We start from the raw sequence: 23,743 nt of genomic DNA on the forward strand, positions 1-23,743 counted from the left end.
GCCTCAGAGGAAAGACTGCTAGCAATGATTATAGCTTGACCTTATTAATACTGAAGACAAAACACCCTCTTGAAATATATTTTCCAAGCTCAAGATCAGAGCATCCCGACACGTAGGAAGTCAAGGAAGAGGGCCAGGAGACCTGTGTGGCTAAATAGGGAACTGCTGGGTATGCTCAAGTGGAAGAGGAGAGTTTACAGGTCATGGAAGGAGGGGCTGGCCACTTGGGAGGAATATAAGGCTGCTGCTAGAGGATGTAGGAAGGCAGCTAGGATGGCTAAGGCCTCCTTAGAATTAAATCTGGCAAGAGGGGCCAAAGACAGCAGAAAGAGCTTTTTCAAATACATGGCTGATAAAACTAACACCAGAGGCAAGGTTGGCTCACTGGTGAACGGGATGGGGGCCCTGGTGACAGAAGATACAGAGATGGCAGAGTTACTGAATGCTTTCTTTGTCTCTGTCTACTCTGCTGGAGGCAGTCCTGAAGAGCCGTGTACCCCTGAGACCTCAGATGAAGTCAGGTCAACGGAGCAGTTTGCCTTAGTCGATGAGGAATGGGTCAGAGACCAGTTGAGCAACCTGGACATCCATAAATCCATGGGTCCAGATGGGATGCACCCGCGGGTGCTGAGGGAACTGGCGGAAGTCATTGCTAGACCAGTCTCCATCATCTTTACCAAGTCTTGGGAAACGGGAGAGGTGCCTGAGGACTGGAGGAAAGCAAATGTCACTCCAGTCTTCAAAAAGGGCAAGAAGGAGGACCTGGGTAACTATAGACTGGTCAGCCTCACCTCCATCCCTGGGAAAGTGATGGAACACCTTATCCTTGATGCCATCTTAAGGCATATCAAGGATAAGAGGGTTATGAGGGGCAGTCAACATGGCTTTACCAAGGGGAACTCGTGCTTGACCAACCTCATAGCCTTTTATGAGGAAATAACATTGTGGATGGATGATGGCAGAGCGGTGGATGTGGTCTACCTTGACTTCAGCAAAGCATTTGACACAGTCTCCCACAGCATCCTCATAGCTAAACTGAGGAAGTGTGGTCTGGATGATCAGGTAGTGAGGTGGACTGCAAACTGGCTGAAGGACAGAAGCCAGAGAGTTGTAGTCTATGGGGTGTAGTCTAGTTGGAGGCCTGTATCTAGTGGAGTGCCTCAAGGGTCAGTACTGGGACCAGTATTATTTAATATATTCATCAACGATTTAGATGAGGGAATTGAGTGTACTATCAGCAAGTTTGCTGATGACACTAAGCTGGGAGGAGTGGCTGACACGCCAGAAGGCTGTGCTGCCATCCAGCGAGACCTGGACAGGCTGGAGAGTTGGGCAGGGAGAAACTTGATGAAATATAACAAGGGAAAGTGTAGAGTCCTGCATCTGGGCAGGAACAACCCCAGGTTCCAGTATAGGTTGGGGAACGACCTGTTAGAGAGCAGTGTAGGGCAGAGGGACCTCGGGGTCCTAGTGGATGGCAGGATGACCATGAGCCAGCACTGTGCCCTTGTGGCCAAGAAGGCCAATGGCATCCTGGGGTGTATTAGAAGGGGGGTGGTCAGTAGGTCGAGAGAGGTCCTCCTTCCCCTCTACTCTGCCCTGGTGAGACCGCATCTGGAATATTGTGTCCAGTTCTGGGCCCCTCAGTTCAAGAAGGACAGGGACCTGCTGGAGAGAGTCCAGCGCAGGGCAACTAAGATGATTAAGGGAGTGGAGCATCTCCCTTATGAGGAAAGGCTGAGGGAGCTGGGTCTCTATAGTTTGGAGAAGAGGAGACTGAGGGGTGACCTTATTAGTGTATATAAATATATAAAGGGGGAGTGTCACGAGGATGGACCCAGGCTCTTCTCAGTGGTAAACAATGATAGGACAAGGGGTAATGGGTACAAACTGGAACACAAGAGGTTCCACTTAAACTTGAGAAGAAACTTCTTCTCAGTGCAGGTGACGGAACACTGGAACAGGCTGCCCAGGGGAGTTGTGGAGTCTCCTTCTCTGGAGACATTCAAAACCCGCCTGGACACATTCCTGTGGAACCTCATCTAGGTGTTCCTGCTCCGGCAGGGGGATTAGACTAGATGATCTTTTGAGGTCCCTTCCAATCTCTAGCATACTTTGATACTGTGATATTAAAAAAAGAGTCAGAATTTGTGAAAGCATAAAGTTTTAAAGCATTTGATGTATGGGTGGTGGTGTTTTCAAAACTATACCTGCAGTGCATTTTGGATGGCATTTTTATCAAGTCCACCAAAAAACAGCTCTTGGCCAAACATCTTCAAGTAGCCTGATGCAAAAGGTTTGTCACTGGAGAATGCCTTCCAGTCAGAGAGCTGCATGAGAAGAGGAAGAAAGCCTGATTATTCATAACATTTCAGGCAGTAATACCTGAAAGATTTTCTTTTCCTTGAGAATTTACCTTTTTCAGGATTTCCTTGAAGTCATAGTCGGTCTCCCAGTCCCTATCAGGAGAGTAACCTTTAGCAAATATCTCCTGCAGTCCTTCAACTGTTATTCCAACCTGCAGGAAGAAGTAAAGTGTAAATGCTAACTGGATGATGGTCGTAACAAGGGATAAGAGGGCAAACTGCAGGTAGACCCAATTACCTCCAAGGGATCAGCAACTCTGCCTAGGAAATGTGTCCGCAGCTGGGATATTGCCATCGTTGGTATTAAGCTGCCTGCATTATTCAATATTAAATATTTAGCTGCCAGTCCACTCATAAGGATCTCTGAAGGGAAATAGGCAGTAAGATACATCACAGTTTTTAAAGCCACAGTACACAGATTGTATCAATTTACTAATTGCATAATTCAACTGATAGAGCACAATATGAGAAAGGCCAGAAAACCCAGCTATAAAACTGATGTTATAAACCAATTATAAACAGAATATTATGCATTTTGAACTATTAGAGGGTAAAATTACAAGCCCCCTGCTCATTGCATGGTGGTTATGTTATTTTTCTAATTGCTTCTGCTATGTCATTTACATCCGTTCAGATTCTGTAACGTCAGCTTGTGAAATGCTTTTATGAGACATCATTTAGGGCAACTTGACAAAGGGGATCAGAAATGAAAACAGATTGATCCTTTGCTAACCATTTAGGGAAAGTGATATAGATGTCCTATAAGGACAGATGGCAAGGTGTAGATTTGTCTCTCAAATGACTCAGAGGCAATTTAATACATTTAGTTCCAAATTCTGTAACTCCTTAGACGAAATGTACTAATTGATAAGTAATTGTTAACTATTGAGTGAACTTTGAGTAAACATAGTTTGAGTCTATTTATGTTCTCTACATTAGATTTGTCATCTATAATGTTCTTAGATACAGATATTATGTGCAGATCAGAGTCACCTATTCTTCCTGATCTTGGCACAGGTCTATACAGTCGTGTTTTCTGAGTTAAAGTAATCCAAAGGCTTTTCTAAGTTTCCATAGGTTTCAAGAGGAACAAGGCTGGCATGATATGTAGGCATCTCTGTCATGCTTCCTTTCTTCCAGCCCTCTTCTCTCTTCTCATCCTACACTAGTTGGAAGATGGGGAAATATTTTAGGAGTCCCTATGTTAACTTTCTGCAATTCTCATTTTAGACATAGGCACCAAATACTTATTAAATCCTACCACAACCAGAAATAAGCTTTGGAAAGCCAGTGCAGCCAGAACAATTGCAGAGCCCTGGAAGATCCAGACCAATAACTTTAGTGCCTAAACAAAAATTATTTATGAATATATTTTCAAATATTATGAGAGAGAGTGAGTCTCTGACCTCTTCCCAGAAAAGCAGTGCATAAATTCTCATAAATTATTTAGCCAAAATTTAAATAAAAGATTATTGCTTGGTTCACAAATGAGGATGCTATGAACACTCACACCCACATTACTTCTCTAATGCCACTCTCTGGGTTTCAGATAATATCTCACTTGTGAGTTAATACTTTCTTATTTTCTTCCGAATCCATACATGCAGATAGGGATCTGGATGATCCTTCACCCTTGTTTACTCCTCATGTTCAGTTGTTTCTTGTCAGATTGCTAGGACTAATTTTGATTTCTAATCATGACAGATTCCAACTTTTCATGCATTTAAGGAATAGTTTGTTGGAAAAGCAATCCACTTAGCCTAGTAGATCTGTATGAACTGGCATTTCACTAAATTACTTCCACTGTTTTGCTGTATAAAGCTCCTGTGCTAACCAAAGTGCTAGGCACTACGTACCTACAACATACATGGTTCAACAACAGCTCTTACAATCAAAATCCAAGTATTTATGCCACCTCCCATGGCATATCAGAAGAGAGCAGGGATATTTTCCATACCTCTGGCTTTCACGCAGCGCTAATGCGAATCATACAATGGTTAGGTTTGGAAAAGATATTAAGATCATCTAGTTCCAACCCTCCTGCCATGGGCAGGGACACCTCTCTCCAGACCATGTTGCTCAATGGAAAATGCAACTGATACAGTCAGATCATGTACTGTAACCACTTTACTGTGGGAGTGTGATGGCACCTGGATGTATCTGACTAAATGTCTTGTCCTAGGGAAGCGGGAAAAAAAATCAGTGATCAAAGAAAGCAGTCTTTGGTACCTGTGAACATTAGTACCCAGATTTAATTATATGAGCCTGTGCTTGTTGAGAGTCAGATTCCATCAGTTCTCATGTTAAGCAGAAGCTGTGTCATCCCTTAGATTGCAGTGGCAGTGTGTAGAGCAGGCAGCACTATTTGTGGTGACCATGTCTGACAGATACCATTCATATAGCCCTCTGCCAGCTACCCTCATGCATACTGCACCCTTCTTTTTCACTGTGTGAAATCCAGATAGCTCATTTTAAAAGCAAAAATAGGATGAGAAAATGAGTACCTAAAGCTAGAAACACACATCTGCCTATTACTGGAAAATGTATTGCTCCCTGAATGCATTTTAAATGGTAAAAAAGTGATTGTATTTATTTGTGCGCTGTCTCCACCTTTGAGGCAGCAAGCATATGTACCATTTATTACTGTGATCGTTGTGGTATGTATTATATTTATTTTTGTTATTGAGCAGTTTAAATGGTCATGTAAAAATGATGAAACGGGCAGGAAACAATAAGATCTACAGAAATCTTTCAAACAACTCCCCTCCTTCCAAAAAGAAGGCAAAAGAGCTTGTACATTTAGCACTGTGGATTTCAGGTGTTTCAGAGTCTCTTTTTCTGTTGATCACTTTGAAAACAGTGTTTACATGTACCAGCGAATAACAAAAACACTAAAAACATCCAGGTTCTCTTAGATAAACAGCATGTGTAAGGAGACTGTGTTTGTAGATACGATCTCCCTAGTCTGCCACCTACATGTGCCAAATCACTGATGCTGTCATGGTCATTTACATAGGGGAGTTGCTTGAAAAATCTCTATTGAGAAAAATAGAAATAGCTACAATTTGGCCTAGCAAGAGCTGTCTTCTAATCTGGCCCTCCTGACTACATTTTCATGTGCAACTCCCATTGATGTAACAGATCAGCCTCCAGATCCCATATGTGGATCTGCTCATTCCAGAAAAGAATCCTGGTAGAAAGATGCAAGAAAAATCTTTAGACAGTAAGCCTGTGTTAACTGCTCATGGGTGCAATGAATTGTCACATCTGCAGAGTTTCTTTTTCACTGGGCACCACTGTTGGGGTGAAGAATATTTAGCATCATATTTGAATTCAGTAAGAGTTGTAGGTGTTCAGCACTGCTAGAAATTAATCCACTTCAGCAGTAATTTAGGTCCCTTCTGTTTGTTTGGTGCTGAACAATAGTATGAAATTGCTAAGCACCGCTGAGATTATGGCATTAGATACAGGAGCATGTGCCTCTCTGGCTAATGAAAATGGAAGGTTAGAGCCCCACAAGTCCTCCGGTAATTTCATGCTGGCAGTGTACAATGCAAAACACATGGGGACATAAACACTCTCCAAATAGAGAGCCTGAGATTGTTATTTATTTATTTTTTTTTTTCACGGAACATGAGAGAATATGGAGGAACAACATGCAGCTAAACAGCTGGCTAGGAGAATTGGGTTCTCATACTGTACAATTTTTTTTTTCATTGAACTGCATATATATCTCTACAAAATCTTCTGAATCTTACCTTTAAACACACTGAAACGGAAAACCTTGCTGAACTGATATCCAGATCTGTCAAATTTGGCACTTAATGCTCTGATGGCCACTCTGCAGGCAGAAGCCCTGGAAAAATTCAGTGAGCATATTAACACTTCAGTTAGTTTGCAACAAGTTTTTCCTCTAAGGAAGGGATCCACATTTTCCTTACATTGCTTGAAGATCTGGAGCTGTACTCCTACCCAGGGCCCTCACGTGAGAGTAGATGAAACTTGCCACTTGCATGCTAGGTTCCTTCAGGACAGCATCAGCTAATGTCATCAGTATTGGAAGACCTGGCTTGGTTTCAAGCAAAACCACTGCAGCTAACATTCGGACCCGAGGATGAAGTTTTTGATTCAGGAAAATCTCAAGGGTAATAGCCTGGACCTGAAAATAATAGATGCACTCAAATTTACAGTGTGTTTGAACATTTTGCTAATAACCATTCATCACCAGTAAAATTTGTAGTATTTAATTATTATGGCAATACTGTTCCTGGTTTCACAGTCTGAGGGCTGGAAGAGTCATTATGGTAATGTAGTCTGACTTCCTACACAATCAAAGCCAAAGAACTTTGCTGGATAACTTCTACATCAAGTTCATTATCTCTTTTTCAGCTATAGCAAAATGTATCTGGAGCATAACCACTCCAGGTAAAAGATTTCATGGATCCATTACACACCTGAGAAATGGTTTCAGTGATCACTTATCCCTACCCATAAAGGTATGCCTTATTTCTAATAATTTGATCTCCTGGGGCCCGTTCTGTTAAATAATGGAATAAAAATGAAATTATGAAAATCCTGTTTATTACCAGAAATCTCTATGCCAATTAGGAAGCTTAAAACTGAAAGTTTATGCAACAAATGTAATTTCCACAGTACTACTTGTGACCAATATATTTGACCTCAGCAATGCTCAGTATCAAGACTAATTTTGTACTGGAACCTTTGCAGTTTCCATGAGTTGCGCTGAAGCCTTTAACCCCAGCTTCAAAATGGATGCGGATGGTGTAACGCTGTGCTGGTAGTCCATCTGCAAAGTCCTGTCCTGACTAGGACAGTGCACACCCTGATCTCTGATGAAAGTCTGATCCAGGAAACTCCAACAAATTTTGGAAGCACTTTGTTTTATTGATTTAAATATGTTGATTATCGAATACAAAGGTAAAAGTGGTAACAAGGATGCAGTAGCCTCTTTCTAAATGTTACTACCATTTCAAATTAATCGTTAAGCAAATAGAAAAGGGAGACTGTGTATTAAGTCTGTTTAAAGCAAATAAGGGTGTGTACCAGCTGCAAACCAGACATTAAGCTAGTTTTTGAACAATGAAAAATCCAGCCACAGTCATTAACTTGCTCCAGATCAATTTTCTCCAAAGAAAACGCATAGAAAATGGACTGAACAGTGGTCTGGGTCACATATGGAAAGCCAGGCCAAAGGGCAATCAGAGACACAGCATCATTTTCAAACACCAAACTGGCTTTTTTTCTTCCCTGGCAAATACCGTAACTCCTACGTTTGTTATTCTCTCCTCTCTCACTTTTCTCTGTCTAGCTACTGCACTCTGGTAAATTGTTTCTTTATTCTTTAGCTTAAAAGCATACCCTGGCATACTATTGTCTGTGGATCAATATGTGCACTCAAACTGGGAGTCATATACAAAAACTGAGTATAATGGAAAAACTGATACAGATTAGTAGCAGAATAGTTAATGAAAGCTTTTCTTTTACTTTTTACATTAAGAATAGAATTATGTAAAACAAAAAAAAATCAATATCAGAAAAAAAATATCTTGAAAATGCAAGGTTTCTTTTTTGAAGCAGTTTATTTTAAACTGAAAACGATTGTAAAGTGATGTCTGTGGTGGGTGAGAATATGCGTGTGTAACCATTGTATGTGATATCTAATCATTATCCCATTCAGGGACAAAAGTCACATTTAGTAAATGTTCTGCTTATGACTTAAACCCACACAATGTCTGTAAATTTGTAATTAGGATGCAAACCTCTAGTATCTATTTACAGTAAGATCTGGTCTTGAATTACGATTAGATGTGACAGTATTAAATATCAATTCTCTGAAAACCTTGTTTTGTGGTTCTTTCACATACCAAAGTTGAAGTAGCACTAAACACATTTTGGTCAATAATTTAGCTTTCTGTCTAATGTCCTTGGAAAATAAATGTTTGCAATGGAAATACTGATTTGTCTTCAATAATAGGGTAATGAATGTATCATTTTAATGGAATTTTTGTTGCAGTCTGAAATACTAGAGATTAATGTCAACAGGAATAAAACATACCAACTAAGGAATGACTAAGTACTTAAAAAAACCCACAACAACATATTAGAGGTATACTGGAAAAAATGAAAAAAAAAAAGAAAAAAATCTGCTCATCACCCATTATTGATTATCAACCTTGTGTTTGCTTGTCATAGGTGCAAAGGAGGCAGCTTTGTTTCCTTACCATTTTTGGATCTTTCATGCCTATGTTTTTCAGGGCCATCACAGCAGTTGCATGGACCTTGAGTGGCAAATCTGAGGCACCAGCTGCGTATCCTGGCAAAAATTTCTTGATGTGCTTGATGCTGGCTGGATGTCCTACATTCCCAAGGGCTTTCAAAGCCAGGGAAATTTCTTCTGTGTTAGACTTGCTCAATGCCTCTCCTGCAAAGCCATGAAGTAGCTGAAAAAATAAAACAGATTTTCTGTTGAGTTCAATTCCAGCTCTTATCTATATCTCATCCCCCAGCCTATTCTGAGGTTTGACTCTGATAATTTCAGTTTGTTCGATTCACTTACTTTAAATATTTTCAAATTCTTTTTGTCCTCATGAATAGGACATTTTATTCATAGAACAAGCATAGCCAAGAACGCTGCAAAGAACAGTTTCTTCATCACTATGCCTTAAAGTTATCAAGTAAGAGCTTTAAAAGAAAAAATGATGGCTAGGAGCTAGTTCCCACTGCCTTTTGGGGTGAATTGGGAACCCTGCAAGAATGCTGTTTGAATATCTCTTGGCTGAAGACAGATGCAAAATGTAGCTACAGCTAAATTCTTCAGACCCTTAAACAAGATTCCTGAAGATATGTCTAGTGGAGATGCTCTAAACTTCAGCTATGACAGCCACATTTTAGTATGGATTAATAGCTGGCAACAAGATAATCAGGTCATTTCTCAGCCTTTGTTGTAAGCAACTCGATCACACTAATATTGACGTGGCAAGATTAGAAGTAGTTGTGTGAAGGCTGAATATAAGTACTAAATCCTAATAAATTGTTTTCAATGTTAACTAATGGCTCTAAAAAAAAAAGAAACTGAGATGTTATAAAATAATTTCAATACAGTTCCTATGCCATAAAATATCACATTTGAGATCCATTGATGGTGCAGAAACAGTCTATTTGATACTACTAATCAAATGAATGGATATTAGAAATGCATTGAATAAGCATTCCTGGAACAGGTCTTTTCAGATTTAATTAGCTCAAGAGCATTGGTGGCAATTGTAACACAGCAAACACATGTAGGAATGTTGGCCATGCCTCTATACTACAGGAAAAAGTCATGGCAGGTACATCCTGCTCTTATTGGGGTTGGTGGACCGACCAGTGCCAAAACATCCATTTCTCTTTTCCTTTCTATCACTGCTGAGTGGCCAACCTCTGTATACCATGACGTGCATCTCTAGAAAGAGCAAATGCTATTTACTACCTATTTAAATTGTTTTCAGGCTTGTTGATTAAAAGCAGTGCAGAACAGGGAGGGTATTACTATTATTTAAAGCTTATAGCCTGTGTGGATGACTGGGCTCTGCTTCTGGCTGAGAAAGGCTGAGCTACATGACTCCGGGCAGAAACATGGGCTTTTGTGTCACTTAGTTTATTTATAAGTATGTATAAGTACCTATATTTAAAGTATTTCAGAGCAGTGCCATGCTCTTTCATTAATAATTGGCAGTAAAGCACTCAGAGATACTCAGATAGAAAGTGCTATGAATTATGCGCTTCTTCCTCTCACTCTCTTTCATGTGTTAATCTAAAGATAAAAATGCTGTAGTTAACCAACTGGGGTTCCTTTCCCCAAAGGAAAGACTGTAGTGAAGTGAAATACAAGTTTCTGAATAATGAAGAAAGAACTCATGGCTTAATTTTTCTTTTAAAAGGTAAATAACAATATGGTTACCTGGAGACATTCAGAGCAGGAGTCTGATGACGAGCATTGTTTGTGGCACAGTGATGCATAGCTGAGATAGCAAACCTTTCCAAGTACAGTACTTGAGCGTGGGCAATGTTTTTTCACAATGAGCTGGGGAGAAAGCAGTTGTTCATTACCACCATTAATCAAAAGCAAAAATATTAAAAAATATGTTTCTGCCAAAAGCAAGGTAAACCCAGGCAAACCATATTTTTGTATCGATGGATTTACAGTTAATCCGTGGATATTACTATATTTGACAATGCAAACATAAAATAATTCCAACTAACATCTGGAAGACTGATCTGTTGCTTTTATAGTGTTTCAGATTTAAATTTGGCATAGACTTTAATCCAAAGGGAGGAAATCATCCAGTTATGGAATGGAAAAACACACATTATTCAGGAAGCATTCATCACTGTTTTATAATTGCTTCAGCTATAGATACAAAAACCTTGAGGTACATTGTGAATGGGCCTCAGTACTTTGAGCAGACAAGAATATTTCATATAAATGTAGGAACTGACAATTGGCACCAGCCCACTGCTTCCTTGAGTGCGAAGTAGAGCATTACTGCACAGTAACAGCCAGGCTGTCATGGCTTTTACAGAGAGCAAAACTCTGGTCTGAGATTCATGCTGTCTACCTAGGGTAGACAGAGATAAGCTCCTGAATCTGAAGATAGAATTAAACCCTGCACAAGAGTGAAAAATTGTAAAAATCATTAGACTTTCTCCCACGTGGGCTCCACACTGACATAATTCCTTTGATTTTGATAGATCTGCTCTGATTTATACCCATCCTGCTAGGTCAATCAGGACAAATAGACGGATATAACAAATATGTATTTTTTACTACCTAGTCTTTGTAGACACTCAGTTAGAACTCTAATCTGATGTAACTATAAAGTACATTTGGACAAAGTGACACTAGACACCATTGTCTGCAGCAATAACTTCTATCCCAGAGGGGTATTTTTACTCTTTCTTTCCCGTTTCTTTCTGGATTCATTTTTTCCCCTTTGATTTGCATTCTCCTCCCCTTAAGACAGACAGGAAATACACTCCTTTCAACCTAACTAGAGGATATAAAACCTTTATATTTTCAAAGCCTTTGCCATCTTTTCAAAGGAATAAATACAACAGATGCTAAAATCAGTAAAGAGTGACTAGAGAGTGTCTAGGGAATCCTACCGTTGCTTCCTCCATTGTGTCCCTAGTTGGTGTGTTTGAGTGCAGAGCCACAAGCACCGTCTGAGCTGCTTCCCAGTTGGTGAGTTCTTGCCTTTCCATTTTACGCCTCAAGAACCTGAGTGCACGGTGACTGGCAACTGCAGGAATTATATCCAAAATGTACCGCCTGTAATGGGAAAGGCAAGGACCATTTTCCAGATTTGCATTTGAACATAATCATTCCAGATGGTATTCAAGAGTTTGTCAGCACAAGAATCACTGCTTGTATTGCTTGTACCTGTACACTGGCTGACTGGAGAACTGCTTCCACACCGACTCATAATCCTCCTCGTTTGCTGCCCGGAAGAGGTGCATAAGCTTGAGAGCTTTTGCTGGTGCGTCGCTGGGAAGCTGTTCAGATGTGGCCTCTACTAGGTCTTGCAGACTTTCCTCTATCTACAGGAGGATTAAAATGAAGGAAGCTCACACACATTGTTTCCCACATGCACAGATTCCAAGCTCCAGCAAAGAGTCCATCCAGTAGCTGAACTTTACCTGGCTTTCCACATTTTTTATTCTGAACAAGTGGACAGGAAGCTGAAGCAATTCACTGCCAAACTGGTACTGAAGTGACCCACGATCCTGAAATTCTTTTGGTGGGACCTCTGCCATTTGCTTCTGCACATCACTCAAAGCAAGTTTCTGCCTGGAATGGAGAAACCAAGGGAGATGCAGGGTACAAACGAAAAATAAATCAGTAATTCTGCCTCCCTGCATTGCAATGCAACTGCAATTTTATCAAAAGGGTTTTGTTATAGAGGGGAAAAAAACAGCTACATTTGGACATGATGCTCAGAACTGTACTCTGAGGTCATCACTTACACAGCAGGGCCCAGATCAGAGACAGCCTTTGCCTTCCTTTGGGAATAACATGGCTTGAGAATTTAAGGATGAAGAGGGAGGTGAGAAGCTGCTGCCTGAAGATCAAAGGAACTGTGTGTTGTGTCTTAAGGAGGGAATTAAGGATTATAGAAAAATAACTGATGGAAACTTTTTTAGAAATCATCACTTAATCTAAACACTTCAAGAAGTTCATAAAAGCTTTTATGTCTCTATACCCCCTGGAAGCTTCAAAAAGAATTGAAAATTGTTAGATACAATAAGAAATGTTACAATATTTTTACTTGCACTATTACAATTCCCTCCCCATTTTGCTTGGCAAGCTGAATGTCCTGGGAACTGCAGAAGATAAAAGGTTCTCATGAAGTTTCAAATTGGATTTCCCAAACAAAAAGGGCCAGATAAATTCAGGATTAGTCTTTCAAAAAGTACTTAAGTTTTTGGAAACTTTTCAAGTAGCACAGAACTTTCATCCTTTGTTATTAAGAGTAACTGCAATGAGAGACTGTCTTCGTAAATATTTTCTATCATCTTGCTACATTTTCAGCTAAACGGATGCATTCTATCCCCCCAATTATGTTTAAAATAGGTCATTTAAGACACTACAATAAAGTTAGGCATTTGTACTGAACAACTGAAAACATCCCAAAAGCAATATTACTATACTACACAGTATCTCAAAATCTCTATAGAAAATTGGCATGTTTATTTTGGAATCTCTATGATGATCTTCTGTATCATTTCTATCCACTCCTTCCATATGGATTGCAGAGAACTGCTGCAGAAAATAGCATATAACTGCTTTGCAGACAAGCCACTGGAATTTGAATAGAAATTGTTACAGAATCAGCAGAGATTTTTTTCTCTCTTGAAATTTTACACAATATTATTCAAAGGGCATTTGGATGAGAAAGTATAACATCAGGTACACTGAGACAGATTTAACTCTGTCTTCCAGAACATGATGAATCTATCGTGTCTTCATTTTCATCATTTTGGAAAGATATATATCTGCCTAGAATAGATGGAAAAATGTTATACTTTGAAGAGGAGAGTTAATGAATACTAAAGATAGGATTAAAACAGTGAAACAATAGTAAAACCTGTCTTGACTTTGAAAGGTGCTGCAAGAGGATTATTTTGAAGAGGTCTGAAAAATCAGCTCCAAATGTTTTAAGTCCTTAAGGTTAGGTTTTTTTTTTTGTTTTTTTTTTTTTTTTTTTTTTTTTTTTCTCTAAGCACAGAAGGTGCATTGTGGAAATAACTTCTGAAGACCTGGGTGACATCCACATCTTCTCAACTATCTCATATTTGACCCCTTCTGCTGGGTGATGCAAAAGATCCAGAGAAAATGGGAAAAGTAAAGGCATTACCCTTTCTGAGGGCTTAATACCTGAGGAAAAACAGTCTATGCAGGCTTGCAGGAGAGTTTAAATCACCACAAGTCCATTGGCTCCAGACTAATGCTTGCTTACAACAAACTGTAATTGGATAAAAGCACTACAATTGTACCTATCTTCACCTTGATTGCATGAGATAGAAAGCCACTTTCAACTTTACTGTTCTTTTTTGTGGTTGTTGGGGTTTTTTGTTGTTTTTTTTTTTTTTTGTTGGTTAGCCAAGCTGAACATGCTTATCATATTAATGAAGTTAATCAGTGGTTTATTGACATGAACTTTCTGATGCTGCAATTTCCAAAACTGTATATTATACAGATAAGATTCTTGCAGAAGTAATGATGCAATGCAAGAATACAGCAACTGAAGAGTGGGATTGAGGTATATCTGCTGTACAGTTAACTTTATACAAAAAGCCTCCCTCTTCACAAGGGCACTCCTGTCTACAGAGTCCATCACTAAAGCAGGTAACTAAAAACTTTTCAACTGATGTTGATATAGATGGAAAACTTTTCAAACATTGAAAATCTGGGGGCTTGAGATAAAAATGAACAGTGGCATTATTTCTTAGAAAATCATGTCCTCATTTTGCCCAAACTTGTTTAAAAAATATGCAAAATTTGCTGTGGAAAAGCAAATACATTTTACATGCCTTGTACCCAATCTTTCTGCAATAAAACTCAATTTCCTATCAAGAAACAGTTTTGATGGTAGATTTGCAAGCAGTCTGCAGTGCTTAAGAAGTAGATCAGAATCAAAAGTCCTATCTAGGTTTCTTGTGAAAGTCTCTAGGGTCTCTTACTGTATTATTATTTTCCAGGGAATTCTGTTTCAGTAAGTAACTGTCTTTCAAACTATTTTACTGCAAATATATTAGTTCACAATTTTTCAGATAGAATTACATTTGTTTTGGCTTTTCTGACATAAATCAAATATCCGTGCAAAATAAAATAGCAAACCCTGCCAAGTTTAGCTAATGAAATTTGGATAGTAATGTGCATGTTTCAGATTTACAACTAACAGCGAAGGTTGTTTTTATGAGCTGTTTGGGATTTTATGTAATTAAATATTGGCAAACGATAGGTTGTGGAAGTAAAGGATTTCAGTTATGGAGTTTGACCAGATTACTGAGATGCTGAGTTATTTGGTGAGTTACAGGCATATGTACAGTACCTTGCTTCCACTATAGCATTTCCTCCCGTTATCTCATTGAAGGGTGCAAACTGGTGGATTTCCTCAACATCAGCTTGTGTAATTACGGCTTCATTACGTGTATACTTGATTTTGTAATTATAAGTAGCAGTTGCTCGGGAATTCCTGTTTCTCTTTATAATATAAAAAAGCAAAGAAACAAAGAGAGTCATTGAATTTGTAAATTCTGTGACTAGAAGCTATTATATCACTCACTTCAATCCATTCATTTTCTAGGGCTGTTTTGTTCATTTGCCATATGAGGGTTTATGTGAATTCTGCATGCACACTTCCATAGGAGAGGTCAGGAATGCTGCGTGAATCTCTCACTTTTACTACTAAGAAGTGTTAGCTAGTTTTACCTTTCCCCAAACATAAGTAACTGGTTATTCCCTTAAGAAGGAGACATATTTTCTGAAGAAAGCAGCAGTACAAGCCACACAATTTTTTATTTCAAAGGCAGAATTATATGAAGATGCAGCAGTACCTATCTTGAAGAGCAGAAACTGGACATCATGACTATCTTGTTTACTCAACAGAGTGGGTGAATTAACTCATGCTGATAACTAATGGTTTCCAAGCCATCTAGTTTGAGCTAGTTGAAGTGTGCCTGTAGTACATGACAGTTTGCAGCACAGACCTCTGCTGCTCTGCGATCTGATTTTCACACAGAAAGAAAATGTTGATAACTAGATATAGCAGATCTGACTCTTCTCTCGTTTTTAAGTGTTACAAAGCAAGAGATAGTGTGGATGCCAAATGGCTGTCTGCATATGAATATAAAATACATTTACATAATACCACTCTAATTTACCTGCTGGCAGGTCTGGCACTGTTGAGTGTATGCTGAACCTGTGATCAGTTGAACTTTCTCTTCACAACTGTTCAGATCCTTGGATTTGGTCACATAAACTAGATTTGCTCTCTTGTTTTCCTGAATTGCATACGTTGTGTTACAAATACCTCCAATCCCAGCCTGGTGAAAATGAGAATGCGATCAGAAATGACTGATGAAGCTTTGCATTTTTATGCAAAGCTTCATCTATTCCCCACATGGAATTTCCTGGTTAATTCTGTATTTTCAAAATTCCTAATAGAAATTAATGCTTTTTTATTTATGGTATTTTTCAGAAGCAAAATTGGGATGATCGTTACTTTCACCTCTTTTTCACACGTGCAGGTTTCCAGCAAGCCAAATCAGTTTCACTGAGAGAACTAAAATTCTCAAGAATTTCACTGAGACAAAATTTGGAGCCTCAGAAAGGTGAGAAATAGTTTCCAGTTGGAGCTGTCGATTATGAAATAAGATTTCAGGAATATTAATAAAAAGTGCCAAAATAATTTGATCATGCAGAATAAAATCTCAACAGTAAAGTATTTTAAGGTTGAAGATGACATTCTGTCCTTAAAATTTGCTTTTATAGGCAGTTTATAAATGCCTATGGAGCAAGCCTTGAAATATCAGATCTGTCACAATATGAACAGCAATAATTAAAAAGAATTTCAGGATGGCAGAGTTTTGATTGTGGGTTTTCTTTTCATTTTTAGCTCAGATCTTCAATAATATTTCAAGCATATATATTTATAAGAGCTCTTAAATCTCCTCAGTCAATGAGGAGATTTTTGAAGAGGAAAGTATTTGATTGCATTTTAGGAGGATAGGTTATTTTCATGATTTTTTTTATTGTTATTTATAGCGTAGCCACTCCAGAGAGCAGCTCTGGGCTATGTCAGAACAGCAAAATAGTCATGTGGTGGCTAGGAGGCAAGACATACTCACTTCATCTTTAGCTAAACAGTATTCCTAAAAACACTGTGACTTCAGTAAGAGCTGGAAATAAGAATTGCCCATGCTTTCTGAAAGACTGGTACTCTGTGAGTTCAGGTGTGGGGCTCCTCTGCAGACTGTACGGTGTGATAGAGACAGCTAGACTTCGAATAGGAGCTCTCAGCCCACTGGGCTCAGTGGGATGAAGTAGCCTCCTGCCTAGCTTGCCTTTCTAGCTGTGCACAGTTCATGGCTAGTTGAGATATCCTTGCCCTACACCCAGCAGGATGTAATATAGACTTTCCAGGTAAAGTCCTTTAAACCTTTCTGCATTTCAGATTTTGGGACTAATAATGCTTATCTTGCTTTACAGAGTGACTTGAGATTGTCAAGGAAGGGTGCCAACGCTCATTAATCAGTTGCTGTCTGAGAAGAGCAAAGAAAACTTGGAAATTATTCTAGGAGGTGAAGTCACATATATTGCTTAACAGCAAGAGTAGGACATATTGCTAACTGAATTAGAAAGAATGAAGATGCGAAATGAGATATGAGAAAATAGCGCTGCAGAGTATGTGACACCACCAGCAGGATTTTTATGTGCAACAAGCCGCGTGAAAATATTAAATCATGTAGTTCTTCTCCCCGAAACAAATCTACTTACATAAAAATAAATAAATTAAAAAAATTAAAGTTACCCTGGTCTACATTTTTACTAAAAATAACACAAAAGTATAATAATTCCAAGTTTTTTGCTGATCTCTAAATCGAATGTAGTCTAATCACTGTAAATATGGTTTTGCAAAAGCTAAACACATTGCAATTTCTGTGGTGAATAGTAATAGCAGATGATTTACCTTGACTAAGATATTAAAACCTGAAAAACAGTGGAAATTCCTACAGCATCAACTGCAACTGTTAAAGCTATTACAGTAATGTCATGTCATATATACTGTTTTCCTCCTAAAAGAGGAGCTAGAAGAGATGAAAGTATATATGATTGGTAAAAAAGTCAAATTACTGTTATTTTAGCTTTAATCTTGTTCTGCACATTTAAACTTGTTTTAGTACACTATTCAAATTTTATTTAGGCTTCTGCTTTCACAAAAATTTACTTCTTCTAGAATCACAAGCCAGATTTTCTAAGGGTCTAATACTGTAAGTATATTTACAGAAATACTTTGATCAACCAGAATAAAAATCTGCTATTCAGTCATCTTGTTTAGCTACAGCTCCATCAAATCTTGTTCTGTAAGGACAACTTTATCGTGATTTTCCAAGCTTAGGTGCTTTTTTTTAGTTAAGAAGCTTATGTCAAGAATGAATTCAGAAATACAGTATAAGAATCTGAAGTGAAAGCGACCACAATGGCTAAACCAAAATGCTCACCTCTTGTAAGCTGTATGAATGCTGCATCTTCTTTAGACTTAGCTCCAGCACATTCAGAATTCCTCTGTAGATGTTCAGAGCATCATCCGAGACAGAATCAGGAGCCTTAAGTTTTCCAACATGGCCATTGCTATACTCAAACTTGATGGGAATACTAAGTTCCCCAGTTAATATTTGAGTCAGTTTGAGAGACCGAGAGAACGAGCTTGTAGGCCAGACACCATTGTACTCTGCTGCTTCGATCGAGTGAATCTAGAACAAAGGGGGAGAATAATTCTACTCTAATTCTTTCAAGTAGCTTTTTTAAATGCACGCAAGCATCTAGAGCTTTACTCATATCAAAAATACACTACTAAATAACACAGAGCCTACTCAAAGGGAACGCTTAGAAGTTATAATTTAACATAGCTAGTATCAATATGCATATTTCCATATATAAAAGGAGAGTAATGAGAATGACTGAGATATTTCCACAGTCACTGCATTCTGTTCTGTTTGGACTAGATGATCTTTTGAGGTCCCTTCCAATCTCTAGCATACTGTGATACTGTGATACTGTGATAGATAATCCATATTGCCAAAGGTTGACTTGTATGAAGAAATGAGCCAGAGAAGAGGTACATGAAGCAAGTTGCTACCCAAAAGTGGTATGGAAGATCTGCAGGAAATTGCAGGAGAAAGTTAATGTTGCATAAAGCATCATTAACTCCTGTTGTGAACTCTGCCGTCTCCCTCGCTGGGGTCACAGAGCATAGACAGCAGTCAGAAACTAATAACAACATGGCTGCTGGGCCAGCCAGATAGTCGTAATTAGTTTGAGCAGCGGAGAGTAGATTACAAAAATTGTCCTTCCGTATGCATTTTGCTGTGGAGCCAAAGGCTTAGGCACTGGCCCCAACCCCACTTTGTACTTCATACTCCAGCCTCAACCTAAGGCACATCCAAGCGAGTAGAAAGTTGTGCTGAGCTATGAATAACTCAAATGATTTCTGCCCCATGGGAATAGGGCATGCTTAGCTTAGTTTCTCAGAGGACCCTTCCCTTCTATATATTTTGACAATTTAAAGAGACTTTTCTCTAACACCTCAGGCTGGTGATGTGATTCAAGATGCAGATTAATTTCTCAAAAAGCCACACAAACTAAATCCTCATACAGCAAACCTCTGGAGACTGCACTTTCATATTTATTTTTGTTATTGTTGGTGGAGATCACTGCCAACCCCAGTAACTGAAGCTTACAGAGAAGGCTGTTACAGAGCAAATCCCTCATGCTGCCTCTTGGACATGCTTCTGGCATATTGCATATGGGCAGGTTTGGGACTGCTCTGCAATGTCAGGATGAGGTAGCTTTCCCCAGCCCTCAGGGCCCAGTCAGGACTTATGCTGCCTTCTAGGTTTTGAACACAGCTGGCAATTCATACCTGCAGGTTTGCGATGAAAAAATTGTCAGCTGGAAACTGCCCAGGGAACACAGTTTTTTGCCTGGGCTGAATGCAAACTACTAGGCTACAGATGAAAGATTAATTCCCTGAACCATCCCTCTAAACTAATTTAAATATAACAGCAGCAAAATAAACTTTTCCCAGAGCAGAAGGGAATAAATGTATTGTTACATTTACCTTAGAACTTGCCCCAAAATATCTCTTTTTTTTTTCTTTTCTTTTTCTTGCCTGAAAATATTTCTGTATTTATTTTTGAAATGTAAACTTTTTCACAAAAGCACTGGGGCAGGTAAAATGGCTTTGGAAGGTTTCAGGGAACAGGAGTCAAAGGCTGAAGACTTACCCAAGAGCTGTTTCAGTAGGAATGGGGGAGAATGTGGGGTAAGCACAAGATGGCTTCTGCCTTCCGTCTGCTGGGAAAGCCTTCTACTCACCAGTGTAGATGTGTGGCTCTTATTTATTTGCTGTTTTGCAAAAAAATCTGGCCACTTGCAAAGGTTATGGAAAAACAATGTTTCTCATCTAAATCTATTAGAATTTGAACTTACAAAAATATCTAGTAACACAAGGCTAATTCAGGCTGGAAGGCAGCATTTATCAGACAGTCACCAGTCTTTTTAATCTGCAGTTTTCAAATTGCCAAATAAAAGCTTTTAAAAAGATATTTTTTTTTCCACGTATGCAGAAGACTAAGTGGAGTTTGTGCTAAGCAATTGAGGGATGCATTTCAATACCCTCATTAGAAGCACGTATAGGCTTCTGTTAAAGCCAAGTGATTTTCACATAATCAAAAGTCTTAGTAATTACTCAGCATGCAGTAAAAATATACAATTGAGGATAACAAAGAATGTCATTTGGGACCCTGCAGAACAAGAAGCCACCAGATGACATTAATTATGCTAAATATTGAATCATATCCAGCTACTGTTGCATGTTTTATTGCCTTTCATTTGCTGGTTACGAAATCAGTTGATTAAATAATCCTAGGTTGTGCAGTTTGGAACAATTGGATTGATCCAGTAATAAATTATTGTGCATCTCAAATTACATTCCATTGTCTCCCTGACCACAAAGCAGAAGAAATCCTTCAAGCCCAAGGTTGGCTTGAGCTGAGAATTACCTGACAAAGTGCAAATAGAATTTAGGGCACTGCATAAAAAATACTAGTGTTAGTTACATTCTCCCTGAGTAAGCACAACACATGATGAAACTTAATTACTTCCCAAAAGTTTAAAAAAGAAGTCAAGTATGAAGAAAATTTTACCTTTTGAATTGAATACATTTTCTTACCCTAATAAGACAAAGTTTTGGCCCAATACCACTAATTTCCACTTTACTTTTTATTCTTATTCCAGCTCTTGCAAGTCCTTTCTCTGGAAGTCCACTGAGAAGTATGCTTTCATAATTAAATGAATAAACCTTGTTTTCACTGAAATCGGGTTCTGCAAAAAAATGGTTCCCATAAAACATCATAAAGACTGTACAAAACATATTAAAGTACCTGTATTAGAGTGTATGGAACAAAAAAGATGAATTTGTTCATTTTTGTATTGCACCTGAGCAAAATTAGCTGTTGCAAAATTATATTAAACATTGATATACTTTTCAGATTCTATTTTGAATTTCACTCATTATAATTATATTAGCTGATAGGGAAATTACTTACGGTAATTAAGATGCTGGCTCCCTGAAAGAGAAGTAAAAAAAGAAAAAAAAAAGAAAGAGTAATGAAATGACAAAGCAAAGAAAACCCAACCCCAAAATGTTAATGTATTTTAGTATAAGAGGCTATATCTCATCTTGTACGTATAGCATAACTCTTTCTAATTAACTTTACTTCTAGTTCAGCACATAGCAAAATGCCTTTTTTCCCTAAACAACAAAAAATTGTCATGAAATAATTTTTCCATAAAATGTTAAAGTTCATGTTTGTAAGTGAACCATGTTTAGATTCTGAAACATTTTCCTCAATATGTTATTTTAAATTCATCAAAGCAGATAAGTTACTTACCCACCACTGTTAAAACCAGGGCAAATATCAAGCCCCTCATGATGGAGATAAAGTAAAGGTGAACATGCTGAGTTCTCTTTTATAAAGGCATGGGTTATCACATGTTTCTCTTGGCATGTTAGTTTGATAAATAAGTGTATTTTAGAATGCTTACTGATCAATCAAAAATAAACATCTCTGAGGTCATGAATGCTGACAACTTCAAACCACCTCATGTTTTCTAATAACTTTCTATATGAAATAGATATTTCCTTTTCAAAGTATCTTGTTTGTTATTTTTCCCCATTTCTCCACGTTGTAGTTATAAAATTTTAAGATAAATAAAAATAGTTCCTCAATCATGCCTGAAATAATTTAGTTTTCTCCAATCATGTCTTCAGCCTTCTGATAATTTGCTCTTCATAAGGGTCACAGCTTTGGAGACACACACCTTGCTCTGTCATATTGAAACTCTACTTTTAGAGAAGAATTTGTGATTGATTTCATAGATTTAGTATTGAGATACCTTAGAGCTCATAGACATGCAAGGAGAAACTGTCTTTCCCTGGTTAACTGCCACAGTGTCTTTGCAAGCATGTCTAGTTACACACACCTGGGAAGACAAACCTTGTCATTATGACCTTCACATTAGCTTCTGGCTAATGGTGAAAGTTCATACTATGAAAAAAGGAGGAAAACTAATTTCTTTATGAGAAGAATCTAATAAAAACCAAGTCATATTTCCAGAAGGACCTCTGTGAGTTGGGAGTATCAGGTCCTTCTCAGTGGGTTCTCAAAAGGCTTTGGCTGTTGCCACTCTTGGGAAAATACATCTAGAATTTCGTACTTATAGTAATGACATTTAGACTAGTCCCTAGCAAAACTAAGTCAGAAGAGATTTTACACCCTAATGTGGGTTTTGCAAGTTTTTTTAATTTTTTGCAAGTGTTTAACCTTTACTTGGAGCTTATTCTTGTCTTTTGGTTAAATGGAATATTAAATATCACTTTAAAAAATCCACCTGGGTACAAGGGTTACTAAGGGGCAGGAAGGAGAACTCAGGAATGTATATCTGGTATTTGCTTGGGGCTGTGAAAGGTACAATATACTTGCAAGTAATGCACATAGTCAGGCAGCTAGACTTTATCCTCCAAGAGGAGAACAAGGTTTTCTTGGCTGTTGCTATTCATTAGGGAGGAGAAGGATGAAACCTGAGCACAGGTCCTGAGGTCTCCACTATCAGGCCTGAGAATATATTTACTGCAGGCTCCATCAAGCAGTCCCTTTACACGATTACTTCATTTACTTGGAGTGATGCCACCTGACTGAGGAATAATGAAGTTTATTTCTGTGGTGCCAGTGCACCTGAGCTGGAGTCAGGGAGGCAGTTGTGCGGCCCCTCTGCTCTGTTGCTGCTCCCCACAGCTGCCTGGGCTGGAAAACCAAGGAAAGTCAGAAGGCAAATGAGGGCTGTCTTATTTGGATACCTTTGCTACCGATACCACCTGAAATCTGGAGAATTTCAATATTGCAGCTTTTTTCATAAAGGGAAAGATATGGAATTGGATGAGTAGTCAGGCCTTCCTTGAAATTACATGTGTGTCTAGTAAAATATTAAAAAATATATGATAGACATATGAACCATTAGAAAAGATTAATAATTGGGTTGTTGGTTCAGCGTGTGTTCAGATGGTGAAAAATTAAGTGCACATGGATTTTCCGTGATGTTTTCTTCCAGGGTGCTAAATTGTGTGAGATATGACAAGATGTGCCAAGTTTGTGGGTCCTGTGAAATTCAGCAGCATGCCTTTTCTGGCATGTATGCACTGTCAAATGTAGTTAGAAATTCCCTACGGTTTTTTTGCAGCAAGAATGAAAGTAAATGCACAGCAACAGTGTAATACTGTAGTGGCAACATGCAAAACATTCCTGCTTCTGTCGTCCTGCTTTTTATGACACTGCTCATCAGTGCACAGCTTGACCTCTGCAGTGATATTGTGTTATTGTGTTCAACCAGCCACACCTCCACAGGACAGAATGTATAAGAAAATACATATATTATATTATATGCAGAACTGTACAAGCAAGTCTATTCATTTAAGCATTATTATTAACAGCATATGGAAATAATGTCTGAGGAACATATTAAAATGGAGCTG

At 38.5% G+C, this 23,743-nt stretch overlaps 1 protein-coding gene across 1 annotated transcript in view; it reads right to left on the reverse strand.

Annotated features, from left to right (window-relative positions):
• Positions 1-21,645, reverse strand: part of LOC308224392 (vitellogenin-1-like) — a gene marked incomplete at both ends in the record, with an annotated part of 43,947 nt that extends 22,302 nt beyond the window's left edge. Inside the window, 16 exons of the mRNA XM_080624272.1 lie at positions 2,211-2,330; positions 2,417-2,518; positions 2,605-2,729; positions 6,125-6,222; positions 6,308-6,525; positions 8,609-8,827; positions 10,327-10,449; positions 11,532-11,697; positions 11,809-11,966; positions 12,066-12,216; positions 14,981-15,132; positions 15,813-15,974; positions 18,153-18,404; positions 20,885-21,036; positions 21,261-21,281; positions 21,606-21,645. Of these exons, the coding sequence (XP_080480398.1) occupies positions 2,211-2,330; positions 2,417-2,518; positions 2,605-2,729; positions 6,125-6,222; positions 6,308-6,525; positions 8,609-8,827; positions 10,327-10,449; positions 11,532-11,697; positions 11,809-11,966; positions 12,066-12,216; positions 14,981-15,132; positions 15,813-15,974; positions 18,153-18,404; positions 20,885-21,036; positions 21,261-21,281; positions 21,606-21,645 (2,259 nt within the window). The remainder of the gene's footprint in view (positions 1-2,210; positions 2,331-2,416; positions 2,519-2,604; positions 2,730-6,124; positions 6,223-6,307; positions 6,526-8,608; positions 8,828-10,326; positions 10,450-11,531; positions 11,698-11,808; positions 11,967-12,065; positions 12,217-14,980; positions 15,133-15,812; positions 15,975-18,152; positions 18,405-20,884; positions 21,037-21,260; positions 21,282-21,605) is intronic.
• Positions 21,646-23,743: the final 2,098 nt, after the last annotated feature.

Source organism: Psittacula echo (genome assembly GCF_963264785.1).
Source record: "Psittacula echo genome assembly, chromosome: 7".
NCBI classification, from domain to species: Eukaryota; Metazoa; Chordata; class Aves; order Psittaciformes; family Psittacidae; genus Psittacula; species Psittacula echo.